Source organism: Echinops telfairi, unplaced genomic scaffold (genome assembly GCF_000313985.2).
Source record: "Echinops telfairi isolate 266 unplaced genomic scaffold, ASM31398v2 ScPeMD7_16;HRSCAF=60, whole genome shotgun sequence".
Taxonomy (NCBI): Eukaryota; Metazoa; Chordata; class Mammalia; order Afrosoricida; family Tenrecidae; genus Echinops; species Echinops telfairi.
Genome location: NW_022103913.1, coordinates 6,439,416 through 6,451,259, shown reverse-complemented (window position 1 = coordinate 6,451,259; position 11,844 = coordinate 6,439,416). Strand labels below are relative to the sequence as shown.

The following is an 11,844-nucleotide window of genomic DNA, read 5'->3' as shown; positions in this document are numbered from 1 at the left end:
GGTGAACAACAGAAACATGGGTGAAGGGAGACAACAGTCAGTGAAAGATATGAAAATAATAATAATTTATAAATTACCAAGAGTTCATGAGTGAGGGTGGGAGGGAAAAAATGAGGAGCTGATACCAAGGGTTCAAGTGGAAAGAAAATGTTTTTAAAAGGATGATGGCAACATGTACAAATGTGCTTGACACAATGGGTGTATGACTTGTTATCAGAACTGTAAGCGCCCCCAATAAAATGTTTTTTTAAACTAATTGGGGATATGTTAGTATATCCTGCTCTCTTTAAAAAATTATCAATTTGTATCCCTTTAGAATTACATGTTCTTTTGTTTTACACTTTTGTGTGAGTAGTCAAATCATTTGTAAGCATAAAGAAATGTCATGATAACTACATGCATCCATTATATTGCTATAAACCTTAAGAAAAGCAAGAAAGAAAAGGTTTACAGTCTCAAAAACCCTGCAGACCTGATCTACTCCATGCTACCAGGTGCTGATCGTGTCACTATGCCTAGAGTTTACTTAGTTGCAGTGGGTGTAGTAATGCATACAGAGGCAAATGGTCACCTCTGTCTCCTGCAGAGTGACGGGCAGGTTCACCACCAGCCTTTCTTTCGGTCAGCAGCTGGCTGCTGGACTGCCACCCCACCGGGCTCATAGGAGAAGAGGGAACAGACAAACCTCCCAGGTCAGCTTCCCTCATGCCCTTCCCCAAAGGCCTGCAACAGTCTTTATATAAGGGTCTACTTGCTGGCCCAGCACTCAAGGTCCTTGTAATCTGGGCCCCCAATCCCCTCCTGACTTCATCTCACAGTGAAACCTCTGAGACCCTTCTCCAGGGACAGGTGTGTGTGTGGAGGAGGAATGGGGAAAGAATGGTTTATATTTATATTTCCCATATAAGCAGCACCTTCCTGAGTTCTGCCCTCACAGGAGAGGCCTTGGTGGAGACATCCTGGATTCTCTGCTGCCCTCTGGCAATTCTAAGAGGTCTTGTCACATCTCCCTCAAACTCATTCACTGCAATCAAGTTGAACCTGTATGACAAGGGAGAACTACCCCTGTGGGTTTCTGAGCCTGTAAATCTTAACAGGTACAGATAGCCTCATCGTTCTCCCTTGGAGTGCTTAGCGGGTTTGAACTGCTCATCCTGAAGCTAGCAACTCCAGGCACAACCCACTGCACCACCAGGATATCAACTTCACCCTCCTCTCTGTCCTGGTGGTGTAGTAGATTACATGCTGGGCTGTTAACTACAAGGTCAGCAGTTCAAAACCATCAGCCACTCCAAGGGAGAAAGATGAGGCTGCCTGTTCCCATGAACATTTAGAACCTGGGGAGCTGTTACTGTAGGGTTGCTATGCATTAGAATGGACTGGATCAGGGGTCTGGTCCTGGGGCCTGTTCTTAGTCCCTCTGTGTACCGTAAGGCTAAGTTTAACTGACAGTGCCCTGCACTGAGAGCTTCTTTGAGTGAAGGGCTGTGCATATCCTCCTCTACCTCCATGCCAAGGGCTCCTCCAGTACACAGTAGTACTCAATACATAAATCGACATGGTTACTACCGCCGTCCCAGCTTCCAGGGGCTGGGACGAAATCGCTGCTTGGGGTGGAATTGGGGGAAATCGCTGCATGAGGTGCCATCCAGGAGCTGGAGGCGCCTGAGCACGCAGTTAAAAGAAGGGGGTCTTTGCTGTGCCTCTGTCTCCTGGCATCACACGGTCTGCCTAGAAAATGGAACAATTGCCCTGCATTTCTTGGGTTCCCAGGGACCCCAAAGCCTGTGTTTTCCAGACGTCTAGGATTAGCTTTTCTCCCACCTCCAGGCATCTACTTTGAAAGTTCTAAGTGATTAATATTCTCCTGATAAGAAACCATATGTTCCCCAAATTTAACTGGAGTTAAAATAAAATCATCATGTTTCTAAATCCTTAATCCACAGAGAATGAGCCCAAATCCCAGTAGCATCCAATGTTAGCATTTTCTGGAATACTTAGGGTGTAATGTAGGCTTGGATATTAAAACAGAATCTGCCGCCTTCTTCTTCGCTGAAGGGGAAATGGATCGAGCCACGATCACTAAATTAGTCTCTACAAGCTGGATCTACACAGGAACGATTGTCAGGACGGGGCAGGTCTAGGCAGCAATTTCTGTTGTACATCAGGCAGCTGTAAGTAGGAAGCTATTTGAGGACACCTAATAACAATAGGCTGTTTATAAATGGAAAGGATTTTGTTGTTGAGCAGTTTGGGCAGTTAGTAAATGGAGCAGTGGAATGTCGCTATCGTGAGGCCTTTGGTATGTCTTGTCTCTTTTAAACCTCATGACAAACCCACGAGAAGTTGTAATGGCCTCGTACATCGGAAACCCAAAACATATTGCTACAAAATTATAGAAATCATTATTAAATAAAAGTATTTTAAAAGGCAAAGCTATTGCTTCTCGACATATGTACCATCCAGGTCTACACACTTCTGAGGGCAGCATTTCTGTCTCTCTAACCCCTCCCTGAAAAATTCTGTGCTTTTTGATCTTTGCCACATCAAAATGGCAGTTTGGGCAGCCTCAAGGGACTCAAATTGTGCCCCTGTGAAATGTCCTAGGAGTTTGGGGGACAACAGGAAGCCTGAAGGAAGAAGATCAGCCCTGTAGGGTAAATTTCATTCCTCAATGAACTTCTCATAGGACAGCCCTGCTGCCCTCCAAGAATGAGCAGGTGCATTGGCAGGATGAAAAAACAATTCCTGGGTACCACTTTCCTGGCCTTCTTCCCACAATGAGTTTTCAGTAAAAAAAAACCAAAAACTCTTCATAATAAGCCTGAATGATCATCCCATGTATTTCAAAGAAATGATCGAGATCAGCCCTTTGGAATCCTCAAAGCAGTCATTATAATTTTCTGAGCTGACCTCTTTGCCTTGAATTCAACTGGCTCAGCAGTTCTCCTCAGAAGGTGCTGTTGGATTGGACCTTTTCATTGAAGGCACCCTAAGGAGACTAAGATAAGGGTATCCCTAGAGACTGTCTGCAGCCGTCCACTAATGTCAGAGACAGGTTTACTCAAAAGCCAACATACTAACGGCAAGGCTGGTCCTGCAAGTCCACCCAGCAACACCATGGAAGAAAGACTTGGCCGTCTGTTTCAGAAAACTCAGCCTTCGTAAACCCTCTGGAGCACATGGAAACCCCTGTATAAGCCCCTTCCACTTACCTACGTGGGTTACCGTGAGTCAGAACCAACTCCAGTGGGGCAGGGGGCCGATACGAAGGGCCCAAGTAGAAAGAAAATGGTTTGAAAATGATAATGGCAACAGATGTACAAATGCGCCGGACACAATAGATGGATGTATGGATTGTGGTAAGCGTTGTACGAGTCCCCAATAAAATGGTTTTTCAAAATAATGAATACAAAACAAAAAAGAATCAGCAACAAGGCAGCTGATCGTAGATGACGCCGAGCTGACAACTACTTTGCAGGGGCCACCTGGCACCCAAGGCCAGATCTCTCCATCTTTGGTCTCAAAGCAACCCCTGGCTACTGTCACTGAGTTGATTTGAACCCATAGAAGCCCTATAATACAGTGGTTCTCAACCTTCCTAATGCCACGACCCTTTAATACAGTTCCTCATGTTGTGGTGACCCCCCCCCAACCATAAAATTATTTTTGTTGCTACTTCATCACTGTACTGTTGCTACTGTTATGAATCGGGTGACCCCTGTGAAAGGGTCGTTCGACCCATAGGTTGAGAACCGCTGCTATACTAGGTCTTCTAAGGGTAAATCTTTAGGGAACAGACAGCCTCTTCGTGTTCCTGTGGATTAGCCGCCCAATGCCAAGGTCACAGTACCATCCAAGCTCCATCGAAGCAACCCCCAGCACCCACCAGTTGCTCTCACAGTCAGTCACTCACTAATCCTCTGCCAACATGAAGGGTGATCTTTTAGACATCAGTGGATGCAGAGTATCAGAAATGAATCTGTAAGAGAGATGCTGGTCCTCTTCTGGCAAACCCCCAGAGCCACAGGGCTTTTGTCACACAGAGAGTTGTGTGGCCTTGAGAAGGTCACCGACTCTCAGTCACGGTTTCCTCCTCTGTGCAATTCAGATGGCAGCACCCTCTCTGGGTGAGCAGAGGTCAACGTGCTTGGCACCTTGTGGAAAACACCAACCCAGAAGCAGTTGCTGTCGGGTCAGCCTCCACACTCGGCCACTCCATGTGCATCAGAGCGGACCAAGCGCCTCGTCGGGCTTTCAGCGGCTGGACATCTAGAAGTGGATTTCTTCGGACACATCTCTGGGTGGACGTAACCTCCGACTGTTCGCCAGATTGCACATTAGCAGTTTGCTCACTTAGGAGCTCCTGGCACCTGCTAAGGGTCCTGCAATAAATACTACCGAATCGAGAGCTAAGTGAACAACAAAACATCCATCATGCACTTACCTTGTAGTCTGTGCTAAACAGACTTGGCATTTAATCCCTCCCCAATCCTGGGTACTCATTTAAGTAAGAGGAAACCATGATGGGGGCCGTAAGTGACTTACTTGCCTAACGTTATATAGTATGTATTAGGGCTCAAATCTTAACCCACGTGCACTAAGTTGAAATCAACTCCATGTCAGTGAGTTTGAGTTTGCTTGTTTATTGATTTATTTTTAAAATTTGCACCAAAATCAGACACAGCACTTTTCAGCACCAGGCTGTCCTACTTCCCAGGGAATGAGGCTGAGTAGACATTTCAGATGGCACAGACTGACTTTGATGATTTGCCATTGGCTCTCTTGGTCCGCACCCGGACCCAGCCCAAGCACTGCCCGTTTCCTCAAGGACACTGCACTCAGAAAGTTTCATCGATCCCGTTTACTACACAGTTGCCATTTCCCCTGCTCCTCATAAACCGGCCAAAGCCAAGTGCCTGGCGACGTGATGCGCCCACAGCTCCTTAGGCCCTGATGTCTGCCCACCTGGTCAAAAGCCACGATGCCGGAAGGAGAGTGATGTTTACTAAGGCTGGGCCTCCACTGAGGTGTCTTTTCCTGATTTCTTTATTTCTTTGCTCTCCTTTGTAAAAACATCTGGAGTGGAGCTTCTCATCATGGTTAAATGCCAAAATAGATCAATGAGGAGGTCCCCCCTCTACCAGAGCCCCTCCATCTTCGACATTGTCCCTGGTGCCACCTCTTCTCTCAGGAGGTACAGCCCGTGTTTATTGTCAGCCCTGCTCCTCCCCATGCCTTTCCTGACTGGCTCACGGCTGGCCTGCCGCACACAAACCCTCAGGGAAACAGTTGCTCAGGGAATGAAAGTGTCTCACCCCATCTTCAGCCCAGTGCTCCCCACAGTCTTGCGGCGAGCCGTTCGGGCCAATTGCAAGTTAGCCCAACAGTGAGAGGGTATGCTGGTCTCCATGAGATCCCTCTCTGTGTGGACCAAGCCAAAGTTTGGGGGTTCGTGAACCTACCCTTTAACCCATCACTTTACTAAAGGATTCATAGAACTCTACCTCCCGCCCCCCAAATGGTTGTCCTCATAGTTGAATTACAGCACAAAGATGCAGATTAAAACCAGCCAAGGGAAATAGACCAGGGCCAATCCAGGAGCAATCTGAAACACAGAGCGTCCATTGTTCTCGCTGGATGGAGTAGGATGTGTTACTTTCCCAGGATCCATGTGAGCAAGCAGGAGAGCTCACCTGAGCCTCAGTGCTCAGAGTTTTTACTGGGGTTCCATTATGTAGACGTGGTTGGTTTACCACCGGATTGATCATGTCGATGGAAACCTGGTGATCCAAAGGCCGCAGCGTAACTCACATGGTTGGCCTTTCTGGCATGACCAGCCCCACCCTAACACAGTGTGTGTGTGTGTGTGTGTGTGTGTGTGTGTGTGTGTGTGTGTGTGTATGACCAGCTTCTACCCTACATCACATTGGTAGACTGCCACTGTGACCTTAGACCCCAGGCAAACAAAGACAATCTTAGCTGGCATAGCATTCCAGGGACCTTGAGATTACCTCCCATAAGCCGCCGGGGAAGGAGAGACTTTCTCTGTGATCAAGGCCAGTTCTCTACAAGGAAACGGGTATTGGCCATGCTGAGAGCTATCCTTATGAAGGTCCCCTCACCTCTTCAGACCGATCCCTAAAGGGGGAGCTTTCTGGGCTGCTCATGGCTGAACACAGGAATGCCATAGATTTTCATTTTTACTTTAGCAAAGTCTATTTCTAACAGTGTTCTGTGAGACAAACATTTGGGATTCATAAACTAATAGTGTCCATAACTCATGTTTATTGATGCTACAAATTCATCTTCTGTCCTTATGTCTGACTCAGGGATGCGGCCCAGCTCCTCTCCGGCAAAGCTGTGCAGCGCTCACTGTTGACAGTGGGACAGCGCTGTCAGTCCCCATGAGGGTTGCCTTGAATTGGGTCTGATTTTCAATTGCGGCTGTTATTGTATCAATCAATTTATGTGTGTGCTCACTCTTTGTGTCTATTTTTGCTGATTGCTCTGTTCTTGGGTAGTTCCATTTTTATTATGATTCTGTTCCTCTCCATCACTTTATTATCTCTAAATTTATTTGCCACCACAAAGCAGTGACAGGATCATCATCTCTGCTTAAGGGAGGCCGTGTCCTGGATGTTTGAGAAAGACTCCTCACACGGCCCCTCGTAACCTCACGCACTCCTAGGACGACGGTGCTCTTTTGTTTTGTGACAAGTTATATGTGTTCCTAAAAATCATAGCACCAGGCAAGAGCTTGCCGGCAATAAGAATCACAGGGCTGCAGGGGGAAAGGGCGCGGAGGCATGGGACTCGCGATTCCATCAGTGACACATAAAAGGAAAGGAACAAAGGAAAAGACGCGTTTCCGGGTCCTGCATCATCATCATCTTTATGTTTGGGTCCATTGCGGTGACTTGTGTGCCTTGTTATTTCTCATGTTGAGTCATCCACTTCGCCAGAGGCAGGTCCCAAAGGTTTTCTTTCATCTGCCTCGTGGCAGTCAACTCGACCTTGGAAAGCAGCTCTTCCCTCGATGTACTTTGAGGGCCTTCCAAACCCGGGGGCCTCGTCTCTCAGGGCTGGCTTGGAAAATATTGGCTGTGATCCACAGATCTTCTTCCACTGGATCATTTTGAGAAACAACTCATTAAGGCTTTTTTCCTACTCCGTCTTCATCAGGAAGCGCCACAGCAGCCTGTCCACTCTGGTTATCCTGCTGACCGTTGGCACGCCAGGGGGAGAGCATCCAGCGTGGGTGGTAGCAACCTAGTGGAAGGGAAGTGGCTTCTTTTTATGGCTTTGATTGCATTTCCTTGGTGACTAATGGCATTGAATATCTGCTCAGGTGATTATTGGCTATTTGTACATCTTCTTTAGAGTAATGTCTATCCAAGTCACTCGCCCATCTTTCGATTGGATTGTTTGCCCTTTTGTTGATTGGTAGGAAATTGTTTATATAGTCTGTCCATTAACCTTTATCAAATAGATTGTTCCTAAAGACATTTTTCTAAAGGTTTTTCATTTTTATGGAGTCCAATTTGTCTATTTTTTTACCCTCTGTTTCTGATAACTTTAGTGTCACATGCTTTATTTTAAAATATTTCTTTTTTTTTTTTATTTGTTCAGACTGGACCAAAAGGATTGAATATCAGCCTGGTTCAGGGAGCCTGCCCCTGTTTCCCAGCGTCCGTCTGGAGACATGTGATGGGCCCGTGTCCTCCATCCAGATCACCACCGAGCTGCAGACCAGCTCCATTGGAAAAGGCTGTGACAGAGAAGCCCACTCCGAGAAATCCCTTCAGAAACTCTGCGGTGAGTTGTCTGCATTTTGTTCTTTTTTAATCATTTGCTTACCAAAGATATACACAAATAAAATAGGAGTTCTTGGGGAGCATTTGACCTCCTTTCCGTAAGACGAGCCATATAATTCATAGGACCAAGTATAAGATGAACATGTAGAACATCTCAATGAGAACGAGATAATGTCCAGATGGCGACAGCAGAGCATTCGCCCAAGTGGGACCCGGAGCTACACACAGTGTCTTAGACAGGTGCACAATCACGGCCCTGTGAAGCTGGCCCTGCTGCCCAGAACTGGGGAGAAGAGCTCGGGGTGTTTGGGAGGTGGGGCTTGTGAAGAGCATCTCCCTTCACAGGAGAGAGGCAGCTCCCCGTCAATGGACTTTGAGATGGTACCCCAATTAAATACGAGTCTGTCTCCCCAGTCACAAAGGGGCACTGTGGGTTGCCCAGTGTGGCCTCCATCAGGTCCCCCTACTACTGCCTTTGGAGCAAGTCTCCTCCCTCAGCATTGCCTCATACAAACACTGTCACCCACACAGCTTGTCCGAAGAACCAGGAGACAATTCTAGGGCTGAATGTGAGATAAACCCTGAGGACATTACCGTGCCCCATTGATCATGTCACCAGGCTCTCAAGGAAGGCCTGTGGAAACCCAGGTCCCGGGAAGGTGCCGTAGATTGTAGGAAACACTGTAGCTTCAGAATTCCAAACATGTTTGCAAAACTGGACATAAAGGACCAGCGATACCGAGAAAACAGCTTCCACTTCTCTCTTTCCCTGTCTTTGTGGAAACAGTACCGAAGGCAGCGTCGGGCTCCAAATGAGTACTGGCCCACTTTGCTCCTCCGGTAGCTGAATTATAAGTCAACTCGACCCCGCGCCACCGTGAGTTCCAGTCATTTCCTGAGCTCCTCGGGGTTAGGAGGAGATGATGGAATCAGCTTGTGAAAGATCAGATGGGCCCAAGGGCAGGCTTGTGATTTGATTTTGGATGTGGCAGGAGAGAGACAGGGAGATCGGGAGGGTGAGAAGGATTTTCCGAGGAAAAAAACTGAGAGTAAAATTCCATCTGGGGTGTTGACAGAGCTCATTCCATCTGGCTGCCAGCCGCGCCTGCAGGAAGACAGGTTAATCCCATCGGGAGAGCAGTTTCACCCAAGATGCGACCGTATCTGGTGCAGCGGGAGATGGCGGAACCCATTTCTTGAATGAGAAATGCCTACGTTTCTCTCTGGTAGAAGACATGGTAGCATGCTGCACTCCTGGGACACTGTGACAGGCAGGACCCCTCCTGTCTCCATGTTAGGGCACCAATCCTGGAACTCCACTGAGGGAGGGCCCAGAGAAAAGAGCGGAGGTAAGGAAAGGAGACTCCGATGGGAACCTGGTGCTCAGATGTGATGGCTCTTCGGAGCCCCTGGCTCTCTCCAGACTCCAAGGGAGATGCAGGCTGGCTCATTTCCCACATGGGGTCGGAGCTGGAGTCCCTCCTTCCTCGGGGCATCTCTGTGTTTCTAGTGGAGGCTAGAAATGCTGCTTGCTGGGCTTTCCTCCTAGGGTAGCATAATACCACTTCAAGCCTAAGCATTCATTATTATTTTCTTCCTAAAATCTTTATTGACTTTAGATGGAAACAGAGAGACCAATTAGGACATTATTGCAATTGTCTAAGCAAGAGATAATGAGTTCTGAATCAGGGCAGTGACAGTGGGGATGAATGTAACACAGATTTAGGAGGGAAATTCAGCAAGATTCAATGATTGATGAACTGTCAGGAGGGAGAAAGAAGGGATTTGGGAAATTGACGGTCCTCTGATAGAACTTTCACCTTCCCCCAGGGAGCCAGGGGCGGGATCGCAGGCCAACCCACCCCGTGCTCATTGGACGCCACCCTCTGTCAGTGAAGGCTTGTGGGTTGCTAGGATGCCGAATCCATTTCAGTGGAACGTCTAGACTAAGGAGTAGTAGGAAGAAAGACCTGGCGGCCCACTTCCCCTAAAGAGCCAATGAAAACCCTATGGATACCAGGGCCCCTATCTACAACCAATCGTGGAGATGGCTCGTGACTGGGCAGCATTTTGTTCTGTCCCATACAGGGACACCATCTATTTGAACAGCTTGACAACAACTAACAACACAAAGACTTCAACAGAAGCATCTAACTGGTCCTGGGTGCGACCAACCAAGACTAGGGATCTCGGAGCGAGTGCATGTAGGGGGTGATGAAGATAGTGCCCTGTCAAGCACTCAGGTGTGGATACCAAACTCGAGCGTGAGTCATCACTCTCTCTCCAGGGTCTGTTTCCACCCTGCTGATTCTTCCTTGTCTCCCACTTCTCCCTGAGGCTCTGCCCCTGCTGTTCAGGGTATAAGGTCCCCATGCCTGACAGTCTCGTGCTAGTTTCCCGTAAATGCTTCCTCGTCCTCTTCCTCTACTCCTTCCCCTTTCCAAACTGCTAGCTTCAGTCAGGATCTGCTGCCATCTCGTGTCCGCCAGGGCTTGACTCCTGTGGTGCTTCTCTGGTATGTTGAATTTTGGAATGTTCTTCAATGAAGATGCAGTGGCCTAGGCAGGGGTGTCTCCCTAGAGAATCGTTGATATCTCTTTCCTGCCCTCCGGCTTCCTACATCTGCAACGGAGTCTCTATCAGAAGCAGTGATGAAATCGTTTTCCAAGGAGAAGTAGACGGGGCTTTCTACTCTCGTGAAGAGTTACACTCTTGGAAACTCGTAGCAGCAGTTCTACTACCCTGTCCCACTGGGTCACAGTGAGTTGGCATCAACTCGATTGCCGCGAATGAAGAACAATATTGGCAGATCAGAAAGGACCTAAGCAGGTGCAGCAGCACCTGAAATAGCCTCTTTGGGCCCAGTGAAGCACTGAAGATCAAACATATTGCTTCCTGAGATGTTAGGCACTGAGATACTTTCATTTGGTCCTGAAACAAAGGAGACAGGGGCCCTGACCTTGTGTCAACTTCAGACAGAGAGTAAGACGGTCGGTCTCCCCTCATACTCGCTGTACATAAAGCCCGGCTTCCTGGAGACGTTGGACCAACTCCTTACCACTTGCTCTGAAGTCGGAGCTTCAGATGAAAGGCCCTTCCATCTGAGAGCAGAATCGTGGGCTCACCAGAGGCGCGGTGTCACACACTGTCTTGAGTATGAAATGGACAAAGCCCTCAGTGAGACCTCTTGGCCACATTGAATTTGACATTTACCGCGGTCCGAGGAAAGACTGGCTTCAGTGACCCTCTGCCACTACATATTACAGTAAATAGAAAAGTACTTGTGATACACATGCCCTTCATGGTACAAGGCCAGGGGCTGGTCCTCTAGAGAGCTGCAGAGCTAGACAGCACCTCCTGCGCGCGATGCCCAGGTCAGCTTCTTTGTGTGTGCAGGCAAGAACTCGAGGGGCAGCTTCTGTCGAAGGACAGGTCGCAGAGTGGGAGCATGCAGTAGAACCAAATTGCTGAACTGTCAGAGCCATTCAGCTCACTGGACATTAAGTTGTGCCCAGGACTCACAGTCTGTGAGCCCAGCAAATTTCTCATGAAGGATTCAGGCAAGTGATCATCCATTCATGCTTTCACCCACCCATCCATCCATCCACCCATCCATCCACCCATCCACCCATCCATCCACCCATCCATCCACCCATCCACCCATCCACCCATCAATCTATGAATACTGTATGTATTTGAATTTAAAAAAATGAAACCATAGCAACTCGGGGAGGGAGAAATCACCTCAGTGCATTTGTGGAAGATAACACAATTAGAAAGATCTCCCAATCCACCTGGACTGGTTTTCTTCAATGTGTTTGGTCAGAGAGCCCATGACTTGGCCATGAACAGCATCAGAGCACCCGTTGACCAGTCCAGATGGACACAGGGCGAGGAACAATTGGGAAGATGGGCTAGTTAATTGTCCTAGTAAGGCCTTGTCTGGCCTTCCATGAACAAAGGACAGAAACCACTTACTCCCTGTCATTTGAGCTGTGAAGATCGTCCCGTGCATAAATGTTCTCAA

At 48.1% G+C, this 11,844-nt stretch overlaps 1 protein-coding gene across 1 annotated transcript in view; it reads left to right on the top strand.

Moving 5' to 3' along the window:
• The window catches only part of CLSTN2 (calsyntenin 2), a 444,992-nt gene that overhangs the window by 301,434 nt on the left and 131,714 nt on the right, over window positions 1–11,844 (top strand). The window contains exon 6 of the mRNA XM_004712113.2: window positions 7,633–7,818. Within this exon, the coding sequence (XP_004712170.1) occupies window positions 7,633–7,818 (186 nt within the window). The remainder of the gene's footprint in view (window positions 1–7,632; window positions 7,819–11,844) is intronic.